The 17,440-nt window shown below is 62.1% G+C and overlaps 1 protein-coding gene across 1 annotated transcript; it reads right to left on the bottom strand.

Annotated features, from left to right (window-relative positions):
* Positions 1 to 1,356: 1,356 nt before the first annotated feature.
* Positions 1,357 to 13,083, bottom strand: HECTD3 (HECT domain E3 ubiquitin protein ligase 3). The gene is made up of 21 exons (XM_074266083.1): positions 12,443 to 13,083; positions 11,833 to 11,993; positions 11,215 to 11,307; positions 10,839 to 10,974; positions 8,838 to 8,953; positions 8,580 to 8,693; positions 8,403 to 8,485; positions 7,868 to 8,033; positions 7,523 to 7,604; positions 6,943 to 7,125; positions 6,808 to 6,860; positions 6,124 to 6,188; positions 5,669 to 5,772; positions 4,770 to 4,889; positions 4,506 to 4,595; positions 4,179 to 4,385; positions 3,004 to 3,133; positions 2,744 to 2,818; positions 2,551 to 2,632; positions 2,110 to 2,181; positions 1,357 to 1,699 (listed from the first exon to the last, which is right to left on the bottom strand). The coding sequence occupies exons 1-21, from the start codon at positions 12,785 to 12,787 to the stop codon at positions 1,615 to 1,617; spliced, it is 2,562 nt and encodes an 853-aa protein (XP_074122184.1). The 5' UTR covers positions 12,788 to 13,083; the 3' UTR covers positions 1,357 to 1,614.
* Positions 13,084 to 17,440: the final 4,357 nt, after the last annotated feature.

Raw genomic sequence — 17,440 nt, 5'->3', positions numbered from 1 at the left:
AAATGGCAAGCCACTCCAGTAATTGTAGAGAAAACCCTAAAAGAGGTCCCAAAGACTAGGACACATGAGAGATCTCCTTTGGCCACGAGAGGATGCTCAGCCTCCAACTATCTCGTTTATTCCAATCTACAGAACAAAGCTCCAAGCACTGTAATGGGAGCAGCGGAGTAAAATCAAGAAGCTGCTTGAGCTCTCCCAGTTAGTTTCCCTTGAAAACCTCATTTAACTAAGACCCCGAACAGAGTCCGAGGGAATGAAATCACTGCTGAAAAAACTTCAAGAAAGGTAACAGGTTAAGAAATCACCAGGGGCTGTGGAAAATTGCTCTGATATCCCTATCCTACACCTAGAACCTTGTCTTTGTAAGTCACAACCCCTTTAGTCACGGAACTCAGTCAACATATGATGGCCACCATTTATTGACCACAGTAAAAATGGATGAGAAAAGGTTGACTCCCACAAGGAGCTATCTCCCTTCAGCCTCTCCCCAAAGGCAGGAGGTCAGGGAGATCATAGATTTAGAGTTGAAAAGAGATGTTGAAAGTCATGTAGTTGCGACCCTTTCATTATATAACTGAGGTCTAGAAAGGTGATCTGGTAGTAAATGGTCAAGCCCAGACCTGAACCCAAGTGCTCTAATTGGAGCATTTTCTGGCTTTTGTTGTAAACCCCCCTTTCCCCCAAGGACTGAGGCTGTAAATGGGAGAGCCCGTCCCTGGGGATATGATCTATCAGCCTCATATAAGGTAAAGATCCCCATCATATTAAACAGTGAGTTCCTGCCCTTTAGGAATATATAATCGAATGGGAGAAGACCCCAAAAAATGTGATATGAAAGCCTTAAGAGACTAAACGCAGCAGGAATAAATGTAAAGTTTTACACTTGGGCCCGAACAATCAGCGTTACGAGCATAGGATCAGGGAGGTGTAGTGAGACGGCAGTTTATGGGGGAAAAGATAGGGGGGGGGTGTTTAGTGGCTCAACACAAGCTCCTGACGAGCAGCATGATGGGATGGCCAAAAAAAAGCCTGTGATAAGAAGCCAAGCTCCAAGAAACAGGGGAAGAAGTGATCATTCCTGCCTTCCCCAACCTTAGTTGGACCATACCCAGCTGGGGTCTGCTCAGATCCGGGGGCTGCATTTAGGAAGGACGTGGAAAATCTGGAGCTTATCCAGAGCAAGGTTAGCCACCCCCCTCACACCTCTGAGGTATGGCCAAGGCCCTCTCTTTTCTAGTGTCCTTTGGACAAAGGGAGGATGACCCGGCTGTGAGAACAACTCTCCCCAATCTCTGCTCTCAGGAAAGAATCCGAAAGCCCCAAGTGGACAGTCTCTTAAGGCAGGGTTCTTAACTCGGGTCCATAAGTTTATTTTTGTTTCATTTGTTTTTAACACGACTCCAAGAAACCACAGCTGACCCAAGAGAGGGATGAAGGGGTTTATTGGGTGGGAGCCGCCTCCCAGCGCCCCTGGAGCGGCCCAGCCTCAGAAGGACGGGGAGGGCATCGGCCCCGGCGGAGGCACGATAGAGAAGGCACTCACTGCTGTCCTGAGGCACTCCGAAGGCCAGAGCCCCGTGCCACGCTGCCGGGGGCTCTGCCAAGCCGGGGCGCTCACTCCTCCCAGGGGCTCATGTCCGTGTCGATCGCCACACAGTTGTAAGCGGCGTACCTCAGCTTCTCCTCACACACCTTGGCACTGTGCGGGGGGAGAGGGGGAGGGGTCAGGGGCACAGGGGAAACCGAGGCTGGGGTAGTGGGGGGAGGGACCCAAGCCCTTGCTTCCCAGCCCTGAACCCCCTCGATGAGCAGAGGCAGAAACATGATAGGAGGGACCCACGGGGACGCTCTCAAGAACCCTGGTCTCCTTCCACCTCCCTTCTAGCCTCCCGTCCACAAGGTCTCTGAGCTCAAAAATGACGGAGAGCTCGCTGCCCCCAGAGCAGTCCATTCCATTTTAGGAGAGCAGAGTTATTTGTCCTGAGGTCTGGCCCAGAGGCCCCTCCCTGCCCCTTCCCCACCACTACCCCAGAGAGAGGCTGACCCCTCTTCCCCAAGCCGTCCCCTCAAGCCCCGAGCCCTGGGCCGACTCAGGCACAACCCACTCACCTGACATAATGGGGCAGGAAGAGAGTGCTAGAACACGTGGAAGACTCAGGCAGGGCATCTGTAGTTTCTGAGCTGGGGGGTGGGAGCCAAGAAGTCAGGAGCCAGGGCCCCCTGAACCCACAGGATCCTCAACCCCCTTCCCTGTCTACCCTCCACCTGTGGGTGCTGCTCCTGGGGACACATTTAGTGTGATCCCTGGAAATAAGCCCTGGAATCACAAGGGCATTGGGCTCAGGGTGAGCGTCGGGGTTGGGAGCTGGAGGGAACCTGGAAGCCATCAAGGCCCCCCCATGTTATACAGAAGTGAGGGCCCGAGGAGGGGACCCCAGCCCGTCCGCTACATCACCCTGACTTCTAGTGGCTACCTGGAAGGCAGGGTCCATTCCCAATAAGCCTCCTCCTCCTCCCTCCCCCACAGTCCGACCCCGGGCCCCCACTGACCCCAGCTTGTCCGGGTAGATGTAGATCCGGGCGGGCAGGCGACTGCGGCCGGTGACAAAGCGGAGGAAGCGGCTCCGGTCCTCTGAGGAGTGATGACATCACTTGAGGCCCCCTGCAGGCGGCCCCTCCATGGGAAACAAAGGTCATCAGGAGGGCGGGCGGCAGAGGCCAGGCTGGCCTGCACCTTACTCACCATTGGTGAAGTTGTTGAGGGCCTCCCAGAAGTACTGCACGCGGGTGTCCGACGGCTCAAAGTCCTCGAACCGGGCTATGGCCGAGCCGGGGGGGGGGGGGGTGAGAAAGGGGGTCTGAGCCAGTGGGGCCTGAGGGCAAGGGTTCTCAGCAGAGAGCATCCCTGCGGCTCAGCCCCCTGACCATGTCCAGCCCACCCACGAAGGAGTGGAGACCCCCACCCAGATCCCATCCCTTCCAGCCCAAATGTAAGGCACTCACTCAGCTTTCGAAGGGCGTCCACTGTGACCTCAGGGTCCCCACACACTTTCTTCTCCAACTCCTGCCAGGTGAGCAGGTCTAACACTGCCTGGGGCACCACCTTCAGCAGCCCAGCCTGCATGGCAGCCACCTGGGCAGGAAGCCAGGGGACCCAGCTCAGCCCGGGAGGCCAGCTCTGCCCCAGGGGCCAGGATGAGTCCCTGCCTTGTCCCAGGACCTGCCCCATCCCAGGACCTCTCTCTCAGCCTGGGAGGCCCAGCTCTGCCCCCCAGGCCCGGGTGAGTCCTTGTCCTCACCTCACTCAGTCCTGTAGTCTGGGAGGCCCAGCCCTGCCCTCTGGGGCCAAGTGAATCCCTGCCTTGTCCCAGGACCTGCCCCATCCCAGGACCTCTCTCTCAGCCTGGGAGGCCCAGCTCTGCCCCTCAGGCCAGGATGAGTCCCTGCCTTGTCCCAGGACCTGCCTCATCCCAGGACCTCTCTCTCAGCCTGGGAGGCCCAGCTCTGCCCCTCAGGCCAGGATGAGTCCCTGCCTTGTCCCAGGACCTGCCTCATCCCAGGACCTCTCTCTCAGCCTGGGAGGCCCAGCTTTGGCCCTAGGCCCGGGTGAGTCCCTCCTTGCCAGTGACCTGCCCCATCCCCAGGCCCGGGTGAGTCCTTGTCCTCACCTCACTCAGTCCTGTAGTCTGGGAGGCCCAGCCCTGCCCTCTGGGGCCAAGTGAATCCCTGCCTTGTCCCAGGACCTGCCCCATCCCAGGACCTCTCTCTCAGCCTGGGAGGCCCAGCTCTGCCCCTCAGGCCAGGATGAGTCCCTGCCTTGTCCCAGGACCTGCCCCATCCCAGGACCTCTCTCTCAGCCTGGGAGGCCCAGCTCTGCCCCTCAGGCCAGGATGAGTCCCTGCCTTGTCCCAGGACCTGCCCCATCCCAGGACCTCTCTTTCAGCCTGGGAAGCCCAGCTCTGCCCCCCAGGCCCGGGTGAGTCCTTGTCCTCACCTCACTCAGTCCTGTAGTCTGGGAGGCCCAGCCCTGCCCTCTGGGGCCAAGTGAGTCCCTGCCTTGTCCCAGGACCTGCCTCATCCCAGGACCTCTCTCTCAGCCTGGGAGGCCCAGCTCTGCCCCTCAGGCCAGGATGAGTCCCTGCCTTGTCCCAGAACCTGCCCCATCCCCAGGCCCCCACCTGCTCTCTGCTCTCCTCCAGCCTGGCTTTCTGCACCAGTTGGATGAAGCGCCCGCGGTCCTCGTAGCTCACGGCCATCGATGCCCCCCCGGGCAAAAGCTCCACCAGTCGCTGATCACTGAGCACCGTGGTGTAGGTCAGCTCCTGCCCAAACTTGAACTCGAAGGTCTCCTTGTCCATCACCTCCATCACCTCCAGGAGCTTCACCTGGGCCAGGAAGCGGGCGGGGCACCATCAGGTAGGGCAGGGCCGGGGGAAGCCTACCCCCACCCCCCAGAGAGGAAAGCACCCTAAGGGCCAGACTCAGGGGCCCCAGGGGTCACTCACCAGCACAGAGTCCACAGCGGAGAAGTCTTTGCTCCAGCTCACCTCCTCCCCCGAGAGCTGCTTCCACACAAAGCCGGGCAGGGCCAGCACCTGCCAGGGGGACGGCAGCCAAAGAATGAGCCGGCTCACCCCACGGCCACAGCCATGGTTAGACAGGATTCGAACCCAGGGCCCTAGGGACAAGCTGGAGCACTCCCCACAGTACCATGTGCCCCTTGCGGCTTGGTCTACCCTCCCTGCCCTGGCCGGGCACTGCCCACTCACCAAGAACTCCTTGCCCCGCAGGGCAGCGCCCATCAGCTGCCCAATCCACTCAAACTTGGCAAACTCTCGGCAGGAAGGGTTGGGGACGTACATGTCCCGGGCCTCGCCCGTCCCGTTGCCCTGTCAGGGGAGGCGGGGGCTGTCAGGGGCCCAAGGGGACGGGCTGGAGGAACAGGGCAGAGGGCGAGCCTGGGCTGCCTCCACGGGCCCTGAATGCCAGGCTGTGCGGGCCCGATCCCAGGGAGCTGCCCCAGTCTCAGCCAGGAGGTCTCGGGATGTCTCCCTGCCGCGATCCGGGCCTTGGCGTCTTGTCCCCACTGAGGGCAGCTGCTGGGCCGGCACTAGGCCAGAGGGCGACGGTCCCTGGGGCCTGAGAGTGCCCTGCAACCCCAAACATGAGCCTCCCCCCCATCCTTCTGCCCCCAGCCCCAAGTACTGCTCGGGCTCCCACTCCCCCCCAGCCCCGGGCCTCCTGCTTCAGCTGGAAGATCTCCTCCCTCCCTGCCTCCAGCTCTCCCCTCCCCCTGCGGCCCTGCCTCAGAGCTCCCCTAATCGAGCCTCCGGTCCCAAGCAGCAGCCTCTGGTCCTGGAGGAGCCAGGCCCCAGAGACGCACTTCCCCTCCCTCCCTGGGCCTGGCCGGACTCTCCGTGAGACGGGACTGACAACGTCAGGCTTCCCACGGGCAGGGCTACAGGCCCAGGACCTCAGGGGGCAGCACTGTGGGCCCCCAGGACCTCAGGGGGCAGCACTGTGGGCCCCCAGGACGCTCCCCGCCCCCCAGGCTCAGACCATTCTCTTAGCAGCGGGGGGGGGGGGGGGGGGGGGGGGGGGCTCCTCCCTCCCAGGCCTCTCCCCCTCCTCCCCCTTTCCTATGGCCCTCTGCCGTGATCTCACCCACCTGGTTTGCCGTGCGCACAAAGAAAGGCAAGGGGACAGGAGTGTCGGCTGAACTGGGGCACAGCTCCTCAGACATGTCGGCCAGGCTGTCCCGGAAACCGCCCCCTGGAGTCACAGCCCCCCCAAACCAACGCTTTACACGGCCCCCCGGCCACAAAGTCTGTCTGGGGAAGGGCCTCCAACATAACAGGAGGAACAGGGCTCAGCATAGGTCTGCGGGGCCAGACACAGGGTGCCCATTTGGGGTGGGATGAGGAGGGTCAGGAAGGGGCGGACTCAAACCCAGTGGGAGGAGAACGTTTCTACCATCCCAAAGGCAGGTAGTGAGCTCCCCATCCCTCCTCAGGAGTTCAAGAGCAGGCTCCAGATTATCAGTGGAGGGGCTGGGGCGACCCCTGGAGGTACAGGTGCCCTCCCTCGCCCTGCCAGGGCCCCGCTCACCCAACCCGTCCACACCTTGGTCGATGATGCCTTCAGCAATGAACTTGCACTCCCACCACTGGTCATAGCGGAGGGGCCACCTGCCGGGACAGTGGGGTCCTGATCACCCGGCCACCCAGCGTGGCCCACCCAGAGCTGGACGTCCACCCTCAGCCCGAACACAAGCTGCCCCGGGGCGGGAAGGCAACACAGGGCACCCGCTCCGTCCCAAGCGCACGAATTAAGCACCAGCTGTATGCCGAGACAGAGATCCCGTCCCTGGGGGCCAGTGTGGCAGAACTGCACCCTGAGAGCTGGGATGAGACCCATCCTGTGGGGGGGAGACAGCATCCCATGCTGGGGGGGGGAGGTTCTAGGCACAAAACAGGGAGGGGGCTCCTGCCAGCTACCAGGAAGGGTGGGGGCAGAAGAGCAGAGCGGGTCTGGGAAATTCCCACAGGTCCCAGCCCCACATCAGTGCCAAGGAAACCCCCACTCTGCCCCTCCCCTCCGGGGGCTGGACCAAGGAACTAGGGCTCCACCGCTGGGGAGAGTCCAGTTAAACGTGTGATGCCCAAGAGGTGGCTCCCCTTCCTAAGAGAAAGCCCGGGGCAGGTGGCCTGGCGATGACGTGAAGTCCACACGAGAGAAGGCCCGAGAGGCCCGGGGCGGGCCGAGAGGAGGAGCAGGTGGGCGACAGGGGCCTGCAGCAGGACCCACCTGTAGTCCAGAGGCTTCTCGTATTTGTCCGACGGCTTGAGGCCCTCGTACACCTGGGAGGGAGGGAGGGAGCATGAGCCGGGCCCCCTGACTCCCACGGCGGCCTCCCCGCCTCTGCCTCGCGCGGCGGCCCACCTGGGTGAAGACGGCGTTCTTGCAGCCGGGGTCCCGGGCCGGGCAGTCGCGGTGCTCCATGGCCAGCCGCCGGTTGATGTACAGGCGGGGCATGATGCTGGGCTTGCTGCTCTCCGAGTCCCGCAGACACTGGGACACCAGGGCCGGGCGCCGGCGGGACAGCAGCAGGAACTGCTTGACTTGCTGGGGAGGGTGGGGGGGCGCATCAGGCCCCAGCCCTGCCCCAGGGAGAGCTCCCGGGCAAGCGGGGGCTGGATCAGAGCCTGGTCCCCCCGTGCGGGGGGCGGCCTCCTCCTCTCTGTGCAACAGGAGAGCGGGACTAGCTCTGCCAGGCCCCCGGACTTACATCCTACGTCCCCTCACTGGTGAGCTCTGTCCCTGACCTGGGAGGGCCTGGGGGCCACGGAGGCCTGAGGCCGAAGTAGGAGGAGGAGAGGAAGGAGGGGGAGGAGGCGGCGGCAGAGAGAGGAAGCCGGCTTTTAGAGGCATCCCGGCATGAGGGATCCGGCCTCTGGGCTCTCTCCTGGCTGCTGGGCCTGCGTGAGGGTCTCCCAGCCTCCCTTCCGGCCCGGGCGCTCACCTTGATGTAACTGAAGGTTCCCAGGCTGTAGTCCCAGGCGGGTACGAGGTGATGGAGGACGCTGTCGAGGACCTTGATAAACCTGGGCAGGGGGTGACAGAGATGTGGGTTGCAGCAGGGGCCCAGCCTGGGCTGGGGACAGAAGGGGCACCCCCGGCTCTGGCCGCAGCTGGCACCCAGCAGAGTGGGAGGTGGGCACATTGGCTCAGGGGCACCAGCAGGGTGGGGGATGGGCTCAGGGGCACCCAGCAGGGTGGGAGGTGGGCACATCGGCTCAGGGGCACCAGCAGGGTAGGGGGCGGGCACCACTGGCTCGGGGGCTCCCCGGGGCCCAGGCCTCTGCACCTCTGCAGCAGCACAGCCCGGCGGTACAGGACCTCCGGCGCTGTGCCCTCCAGGCGAGGGTAGCGCACCAGGCTGGCGGGCTGGAACATGTCGGCGCTCAGCCCCAGGTCTCGCTGTCTGGACGACTTGATCTTGACTCCACGAAGGCGAACGTCGATGCCGTCGTCTGCCAGGGAGGAGCGCGTGAGTGACCCCAAAGCTTCCCGAGTCCCTGGGGCTGACACTGGGCAGGAGCCGCTGCTGAGAGACCTCCTGCTCTCCACGCTCAGGGCTCCCGCCTCGTTCCCACCCCCCACGGCCTCTGGGAGTGCCCGTCCTGCTCCTCGCCCCGTCCTGTGCCTGGTGTGCCCTCCCGAGCCCTCTGCCTGGGAAGAGCCGAGGATCCTCCTCCTGTCCCAGCTGAAGGTTCGGCAGCTTGCAGGGACTGACCTCGGAAGTGCAACCCCCACGTTTTATAGGCAAGAAAACGGGGAAGGGGGCGAGTGGAAGGCAGTTGGGGTGGGCCCCCCAGAGCCCCCGCCCACTGCCCCGTCACCTCGGCACTCCACGATGCGGATCTCGATGATGGGAAGGTGGATGGTCATGTCCTCCAGGACACAGACGTCCCCAATCAGGGTCCTGGGACACGGAGGGGAGGGAGAAGGCTCCGTTCCAGGCCCGGGAAGGGCCCTCACCCGCCCCCCGCACCGGACCTGCCAGGGACCCCACGTACTCGTCAATGCTCACGTCGCTCAGCTTCTTCAGGTTGTCCCCCTCGCCCCCGTACACGACCACGCGCTTGGGCATGAAATTATCATCTGTCGTATCCACAGTGAGCAGCAGCTTCCTGGCAGGAGACCGGGGGTCAAGGGGCTGCCCAGGGAGCCCTCCCAGAATCGGCCGGGTGCCACAAGGCAGGCCCGGACTGTAGGGGCGCTGGGGGGAGGGGACGGTGGGGGGAGGGGCGCTGGGGGGAAGGGCCTCCACTCACTTGATGATGGTGCCCTTCTTCATGGTGAGGCGGACCCAGTGCTGGCACTGGGACCCGTCGCTCTCCCAGTAGGTGTCTGCGTTGCTGTCCGTCAGGCAGGAGACGTTGAATTCCTCCTGGGGAGAAGAGCAGGGTAAGGGGAGACAGGCCCGGTGCGAGGGCACGCTGGGCGCCTGGGGCTGCAGTCAGGGGCCCTGGGCTCTAATCCTGGCTCTGCGAAGTGGGAATGACGCCGGGAAGGAAGGCCCCGGGACCCAGGACAGGCGAGGCAAAGAACCAGAGACAGAGGGGGTGCCCGGGCGGGGGAGGGGGAGGCCCCTGAGAATTCAGGAACATCCGGCAGAGACCGGAACGAGGGCAGCGCCTGCAGTGACTAGTGCCCCGCAGGACACCGCAGACAACGCCAAGACGAAAAGGCCGCTGACGGCCCAGCTCAGTGGCCTGCAAGGCGGCCCCCCTCCTTTCATAGGAGAGCTGGGACCACGCAAGGAGAAGTTCCCACATCTGCCCTAAAAGGGTCAAGAAGGCCCCGAGCCCTCCCGGGAGCCCCCGGAGCCAGGAAGTTCCCCGGGGCTGGGGCACAGCGGGATTAGAATCCAGGGCTCTCCTCGGCCGCTCTCCCCACGTCCTACTATGGGCGAACGCCAGCTGCCAGACGGGGCAGCAGCCCCCGAGGGGGAGCGGGGCCGGTTTCTGCCTCTGTGCCCACGGTCTGCGCCTCAGCGCTGGCTCGGGATCGGGCCGAGGGGCAGCGGGGCCGGTTTCTGCCTCTGTGCCCACGGTCTGCGCCTCAGCGCTGGCTCGGGATCGGGCCGAGGGGCAGCGGGGCCGGTTTCTGCCTCTGTGCCCACGGTCTGGGCCTCAGCGCTGGCTCGGGATCGGGCCGAGGGGGAGCGGGGCCGGTTTCTGCCTCTGTGCCCACGGTCTGCGCCTCAGCGCTGGCTCGGGATCGGGCCGAGGGGGAGCGGGGCCGGTTTCTGCCTCTGTGCCCACGGTCTGGGCCTCAGCGCTGGCTCGGGATCGGGCCGAGGGGGAGCGGGGCCGGTTTCTGCCTCTGTGCCCACGGTCTGCGCCTCAGCGCTGGCTCGGGATCGGGCCGAGGGGCAGCGGGGCCGGTTTCTGCCTCTGTGCCCACGGTCTGGGCCTCAGTGCTGGCTCGGGATCGGGCCGAGGGGGAGCGGGGCCGGTTTCTGCCTCTGTGCCCACGGTCTGGGCCTCAGTGCTGGCTCGGGATCGGGCCGAGGGGGAGCGGGGCCGGTTTCTGCCTCTGTGCCCACGGTCTGCGCCTCAGCGCTGGCTCGGGATCGGGCCGAGGGGGAGCGGGGCCGGTTTCTGCCTCTGTGCCCACGGTCTGCGCCTCAGCGCTGGCTCGGGATCGGGCCGAGGGGGAGCGGGGCCGGTTTCTGCCTCTGTGCCCACGGTCTGCGCCTCAGCGCTGGCTCGGGATCGGGCCGAGGGGCAGCGGGGCCGGTTTCTGCCTCTGTGCCCACGGTCTGGGCCTCAGCGCTGGCTCGGGATCGGGCCGAGGGGGAGCGGGGCCGGTTTCTGCCTCTGTGCCCACGGTCTGCGCCTCAGCGCTGGCTCGGGATCGGGCCGAGGGGGAGCGGGGCCGGTTTCTGCCTCTGTGCCCACGGTCTGCGCCTCAGCGCTGGCTCGGGATCGGGCCGAGGGGCAGCGGGGCCGGTTTCTGCCTCTGTGCCCACGGTCTGCGCCTCAGCGCTGGCTCGGGATCGGGCCGAGGGGCAGCGGGGCCGGTTTCTGCCTCTGTGCCCACGGTCTGCGCCTCAGCGCTGGCTCGGGATCGGGCCGAGGGGGAGCGGGGCCGGTTTCTGCCTCTGTGCCCACGGTCTGCGCCTCAGCGCTGGCTCGGGATCGGGCCGAGGGGGAGCGGGGCCGGTTTCTGCCTCTGTGCCCACGGTCTGCGCCTCAGCGCTGGCTCGGGATCGGGCCGAGGGGGAGCGGGGGGACGCCCCGGGAGGCGCTGGCAGCCGGGACCCTCACCGTGTAGGAAGACACGTCGATGCTCTCCACGAACTGCTTCACGCTGCCCAGATTCTCGTCCTCCTTGCCCACGTGGTCGTACAAGAAGTGGACCAGGTCCTCGTCGCACTCGTAGGTCCACGTCGGCGGCACGTACCTGCCCCCCCCTCAGGTCAGGCCGAGGCCGGGGACGTGGTGGGATCCCCAGACTCCTCCAGGCCTCGCAGCCCCCCTCCCGGCCGGATCGGCCTCCCCCATCCCAGCAAGGCTTAAAAGGAGTTAGATAGCAAAGTAAAATGGTAGGAGCCCCAAGGAGCCCTTTCAGAGCTAGAAAAGTCTAATCAAAGGCTATTTGAGGAAAGGGCCTCCTCCCTCCCTCCCGTCAGAGCCCCCTTACAGCAGCCTCTCCACGGCCTCGGTGTCCTCCTCGGTGGGCCGGGGCTGGGCCCCCAGGCGCAGCGAGTATTTCAAGTCCACCACCTGCTCCCACCTGCGGCCCAGAGGAGGGGCAGAAGGAAAGCTGGATTAGCCCGAGCAGGGAGTCCCGCAGGGGCGTCCCTCAGCCCTGCGGTGCTCCCTCCTGCCCTCCCCCGCGACCCCCCTTCACTGCGGGCAGTCAGTGAGGCTAAGTGCGGGTGTGAGAGCAGGGGCCGGCCTGGGGGAGCGACGGGAAGGACCCACAGGGCGGGGAGGACACGGGAGAGGCTGCAGGGGGTCAAGGCCGGCGGGCACAGACTGAGAGCTACATGGGGAGGACCCTTCCCTCCTTCCCTCCTCTTCCTTTTCTCCCCCCTCCTCCCTCTTCTCCCTTCCCCTCCTTCCCTCTTTCCGGTTCTCTCTCCCCCTTCCCTCCTTTTCCTGTCCCTCCCTCCCCTCCCCCTCCTCCTCTCTCCGGGGTTTCCCCCCTCCCCTCCAGATGCTCTAGGAGGCCCAAAGGACATGGGGGAATCCCGGAGGCCCGCCTGGAGGAGGAGAGCAGGCTGTGGGCAGCACCCATGGGGGCAGGGCGGCTGACCTGACCACGGGCCTGTAGTCCACTCCAAAGAGCTGCTGCTGCCTCTGCAGGCGGTCGGTGGAGGCCACGGGCACCAGGCGGTCCCCGCCCTCAGCATTTTTGCAGGCCAGGAGCCAGCCTTCGGGGAGGTCGCAGCTGCTCCCGTGCTCTGCCAACTGCTCCTGGGGGCCACAGCGCAGGGGGGAGGGGGATTCAGAGCCGGGAGGTGGGGGCGAGGAGGGGGCGGCTGTGCAGGCCTTGGGGCAATGGGGGACCTGGAGGAGGTGTTGAGGGAGGACTGAGCCCTCCTTTCCTCCATCCAAACCCTCCTGTCTCTGGGCTGGGCGGGCAACCCCTGCTGGGAGACCTGGGGGGGGATGGGAGGCTCACTACACATCACATCACACATTACATTACAGCTCCCCTCCTACTTTGGGCTGTCTCATCAGGGGGCCACTAGGACCTGAGGCTGGGCCTCTAGAGAAGGGCTCCCTCTGCTGCCCATCCCCCCAGGCGAGATACGGCCCCTGGGCAGAGCCGGAAGCAGCCTGGCCTAGGGCAGGGCGAGGTGCCAGCTTGGCGGGGCAAAGGTGGACGGGTGCCCGGTCCCCTCCCCCCCGGGGCCCCTCACCCTGGTGAGCTTGACCCAGAGCCCGTGGCTGTTGCACAGCTCCTCGCCCGTGGCCCGCACGCAGCCCCCGCGCTGCACCTCGATGCTGCCCAGGCTGCCCCGGCCGGCAAGCCTGGCGGCGGGCCCGGCGGCCGCGGGGTCGGGCGCCGCCCAGACGGGCAGCACGCAGCGGGGGGGCCCGGGGCCCGCGGGGTCCTTGCACAGCTTGTAGCGGACCTCTCGGGGCACGAAGGCCAGCGGCCGCGGCAGCGGGCGGGCGGCGCGGAGGCAGCGGGCGGCCTCCTGCAGGAAGCGCACGCGCCCCAACAGCCCGTGCGGGGACTCGGCCGCGGAGCCCCCCGCCATGGCCCGGCGCGGGGAGGGGGAGCCGGCCGGGGCAAGAGCGCGGAGGCGGGACTCGAACCTCTGACGGGCGCCCGCAGCAGCGCAGAGCCGGCGACCTCGGAGGCCAGCCCGTAATGACCCGCCTAGTTCCGCGGCGCGGCCGTATTGCCCCGCGTAGTCCCGCAGCCTCCAAAGCGGGCCCCGCCCCCTGGCCGCGAGCGCTCTTGAACCCGGCTCCTCCGTCCCTCCGCCCCTCGTGGGCGGGACGCTGTGCAGCTGGAGAAGCGGCCCCGCCCCCACAAGTCGGGGCTCTGCCGGGGAGCCCGTCCTGGGACACCCCCCCGCCGAACCCCTTTGTCTCCTATTCCTCTCTCATCACCCAGCAGCCCCTCGTCCTCCACTCTGATCTCCCCCTTCACATAGATCCGGGCGCTGTCCCGGGACCCCCCTCCCCCGGCCTCGGCCCCCCCCCCCGCAGCCTCCTTAAGTCCCCCCCGCCCCCCATCACCAGGGCCTCAGCGCGGCCCCCGTTCCTGCCCCGGGAGCTCCTCGTCAGCCCTCCGCGTGTATCGGGCTCTGAGCGGCTTCAGCCCCGCTCATCTCCCTGAGACTTCCCCCGCTTCCACTCCTCACGTCCTGCCGCGCAGAACTCTGGTCTTTAAGTGCCTACTGTGTGCGGGGCGGGGGCGGGCCGCAAAGGAGGGCCGCTCCCTGCCCGAAGAGCTTTGGGGCCCAGGGCTCCCCCCGGGCCTCCCGCCCTCTCCAGCACGACTGCCTCCCGCGGACCCCGAGCTCCTGCTCCCGGAGCCGGCGGAGCAGAGGGCGGCGTCCTGCTTCCACCGGCCCTCCCCGCAGCGAGGGGTGCTCCGGCCTCCCGCGGAGGCCGCCCGGAGCTGTTCTCTCCTCTCTCCGAAGGAAACTCCCGTTTCACTAAGACCCTCAAAGATCCGCTCCGACCCTCGCGGCTCTCCCACCGGGATTCCGAGCCGCGCCAGTGTCTTGTGCCGGAGAGAACCGCGGAACCGAGTGTGGACCCGAACAGCGTCCTCGCGCTCTGGCATCTCCGCGGGCATTTTTGTTTTCCTCCTTGGGTTTGTTTCTTTGTAGATCTGATTTTTCTTGCGCAGCAAGGTAACTATAAATGTGTGCACGTACGTCGTATTTAACATATACTTTAACATAGTTAACTTGTATGGGACTGCCTGCCATGGGGGGAGGGGGTGGGGGAAGGAGGGGGAAAGTTGGGACAGAAGGTTTTGCGAGAGTCAATGTTGGAAAATGATCCCATGCTTATGGTTTGTAAATAAAAAGCTTTAATTTAAAAAAAAAAAAAGAAAAAGAAACTAGAAGCCACACACTTAGTTCCCACTTCTGTCCTCCCCCCAAACTTCCTGCAATCCCCCCAACAAAGAGTGCTCCTCCTTCTCCTTGTCCCGGCCAATCCCCCCCCTCGATTCCATCCTTTCCCATCTTCTTCAGTCACACGTGATCCCCTCTGGTACTCACCCTTGCCTCAAGGAAGCGCCCCTGGGGGGCTGAGGGGGGGCTGCCCGTTTGTTTTTGCTGTAGGTTTTCCTAAATGATATTGTTGTCCGGCAGGACTGGGGTGCTCCTCGCAGGCTCCCAACAAATGGAGGGGAATACCACTCGGGGGGCTTGAAGCAAAAAGAGACGCAGCCCACTCAGAGTTACCCTGGAACACTGTTCTCTGAGCTGGGGAGCCAGAAGGTACAGGTCCCCTTCCTTAGGCCCTAGCCACCCTTGCCCCCCAGCTGTGTCCCAGACTGCTCTCCCTTTTTCAAGCAAAGATCTGAGGAGCACCGGCCACTTCCTCTTCCCTCACCAGTCTTCCTCCACCTTTTGCCGTCTGGCTTCAGACGCCATCCCTCCACTCAGAACACTCTCCAAGGTGACGGATGACCCTCCATCCCTCTCTCCCATTTATCTTCTCGGGGACCAAGCACAAGGCCCAGACTTCTTCCTCTGTGAATGAAGGGACATTGCCAAAGAAATCCAGATACGCTTAGTTTGGGAGACCCCGCTCTGCCCTGCTTCTCCCCCACCTCTCGGAGCCTCCTGCGCTCCTTCCAGGTTACGTTGGCCAGCGTCCCCGGCAGCCCGACTTCTTCCTCACTATCACCTCCTTAGGGATCTCATCGGCTACCTTGGGTTCAATGATCATCTCTACGCAAAAGAGCCTACATCTCTTCCTAGGGCCAGTCTTACGTGGCCAGTTGGACGACTTCTGGAGCCGTCCTGAACTCAGCATGTCCCAGACCGAACCCCTCAGCTTTCCTCCTATATCCTCCCTTTCCAAACATTTGTAAAGTGCTAGCACAAGGTAATGGTCACTTAAAAGCTTATTCTACACATACTTATTTTTGTGTGGTCTTCCCCAGTTGATTGAAAGCTCCTCAAGGGTAAAGGGTGTATCTGTAGTGCTCAGCACAGGCTCAGGGACAGTCCTGTTCCCAGAGGTGGAAGAGTGGACATCCAAGCAGTGGATGGAGACCATGTGAAAGAGAGGACAGATGGACCAGTAGCAGCCCAGGTGGAAGGCCCAGGGGTTAAAGTGACCCTTTGTGGGCAGCAAGGAAATGGGACCAAGCAGAAGCTGCCAGAGACTGAGGGCATGATATCTGAGAAGGGCTCTGGTGGAGAAAGGGGAGAAAATGCCATCTCAACCCTCTGGAATGCAAGAAGAAACAATCATCTGTGGTGTTCAGATCCCCCCAATAGATGAGGATCCTGGAGGGTGGCTGCTATTGGCCACCCTTAGTGTCCTAGGGGTAAATCTGAGGCCTTGGGGAATGGTTTTTTAATAGCTTATGAGGCCCACCCAGTGTGCTTCCCCAATGTGTTATCTCTGGATAGCAATGAGTAGGCCCTCACTAGCTCTGAGAAATATGTTTATTTGGATGACACAGAAAGAGCAGTAAGTACCTAACAGTGTATACTTAGCAGTTTACACTTTCCCACAAGCAATCACAGAGGCCAGGGGAGGGCAGGATCAAGCTTACAGAGCAAATATGATTCCCTTTCGAGAATTTGGCCAGAGCTACTTCCACTATTGAGCTGCCCTACCACTTGTGGGTCTGAATTTCAGAGGAGCTCCCTGGGGGCACCAGGCTCCTTAATCAATCCCACCTCTCTTCTTGTGGAGATTTATTTTATTTCATCCACTGGCTTTCATTTCTTCCAAATGGATTAAAGACCATTTAAGACCTTTCATCAATGGACTCATTATTTCAAGGATTTCCCCTTGATTTGATGACTTGATCAAGTAACCCACACTTTATAAGAGAAAAGACAAGGAGAAGGGTTACTGAATTGACTTCATGGCCCAAGGGTGGTCTTAATCCTGAGGAGGGGAAGTGGGTGAGGGAAAGGAGATGTAGCAGGCTCTGTGCCAGGGCAATGCTTGATTGTTGAGGAGCAAAGTGGGCGCAGACTCAAGAGTGATATAAAAAAGACTTGATTCAGTCCACTGTGATCCTTGATTAGCTATTAATACATATATCCCAGAGATGACCTGGAGCAACAGAGAACAAAGAAGTCTAGAGTGAATTATTGAAGATTTAATTGAAAATTGAAAGTAAAGAGTCAAAGCTGGGCAAAGAGGTGACACTAGAGGATCCGATGAGATAAATATAAATAAGTGCTCATTTATCAGCATCCCTACATGAGAAAGGACACAGACAGAATCTGACTTTGGATTCAGACAGCCTTGCAACTTACTGTCTTTGGGACTGAGGGCCAGCCCCACCACTTCTCCTCAGTTTCCAAATGAGAAGTCTGTACAGTACCCTCCCTCCCTGGATGACTTCAGGCTGAGCTAAGAGAGGTGAGGTGTTTGGTTTTTTAATTTCATTTTATTAACACTTCTTGTTTTTTTTTTTATTTATTTTATTTTTTTAATTTTATAATTATAAAATTTTTTTGACAGTATATATGCATGGGTAATTTTTTTTTTTATAACATTATCCCTTGTAATCATTTTTCCAAATTATCCCCTCCCTCCCTCTACTCCCTCCCCTAGATGACAGGCAATCCCATACATTTTATATAACACGTCTTATTTTCAAAACATAAGCATGGATAATTCTTCAACATTAGCCCTTGCAAAACCCGTCTGCACCCAGAGAGGATTATGGGAACTGAGAGTGGACCACAGCACAGTGTTTTCACTTTTGTTATTTTCTTGCTTTTTTTCCTTTTTGATCTGATTTTTTGGTGCAGCACAACAATTGTGGAAATGTGTATAGAAGAATCACACATGTTGAACATATATTGGATCACTTGTCTTCTAGGGGAGGGGAGGGAATTTGAACACAAGTTTTTGCAAGGGTCAGTGTTGAAAACTATGCTTGTGTTTTAAAAATAAAAAGCTTTTTACAAATTTAAAAAAGAGACACTTGGGGTTCAGGACTGCCTCGGACCCACTGCATGGCTCCCATCTCCACCCTGGCACTGGCTCCTCCGGGACTGGTCTGCTCCAGGCCCCCTCTGTCCCCTGCAGGAGGCCCTCTTCTGCCCCAGAAAGCTTTTCGGGGTGCCAGGTCGCTTCTGCCCCAGGTTTCATCAGCGTCTGCCCTCTTCACTCCAGGAGGGGCCTGGGCAGCCCCTCCTCATTGCTCACCAGGGCCTTCTTCCCTGGACATCGCTCCGGTTCTC

The sequence above is a fragment of the Sminthopsis crassicaudata genome, chromosome 4 (assembly GCF_048593235.1).
Source record: "Sminthopsis crassicaudata isolate SCR6 chromosome 4, ASM4859323v1, whole genome shotgun sequence".
Classification (NCBI taxonomy): Eukaryota; Metazoa; Chordata; class Mammalia; order Dasyuromorphia; family Dasyuridae; genus Sminthopsis; species Sminthopsis crassicaudata.
Note: the sequence above shows the minus strand (reverse complement) of the source record. Positions and strands in the feature narration are given on the sequence as shown.

Bases quoted from the DNA above. Each gene is read 5' to 3' on its own strand.
- HECTD3 (XM_074266083.1), bottom strand. From the start codon at position 12,787: ATGGCGGGGGGCTCCGCGGCCGAGTCCCCGCACGGGCTGTTGGGGCGC. The intron at 8,954-10,838 runs GTGAGGGTCCCG...TCTTCTCCCCAG, and splicing joins TCGACGTGTCTTCCTACACG to GAGGAATTCAACGTCTCCTG. The intron at 2,633-2,743 runs GTGAGTAAGGTG...ATCACTCCTCAG, and splicing joins CCTCAACAACTTCACCAATG to AGGACCGGAGCCGCTTCCTC.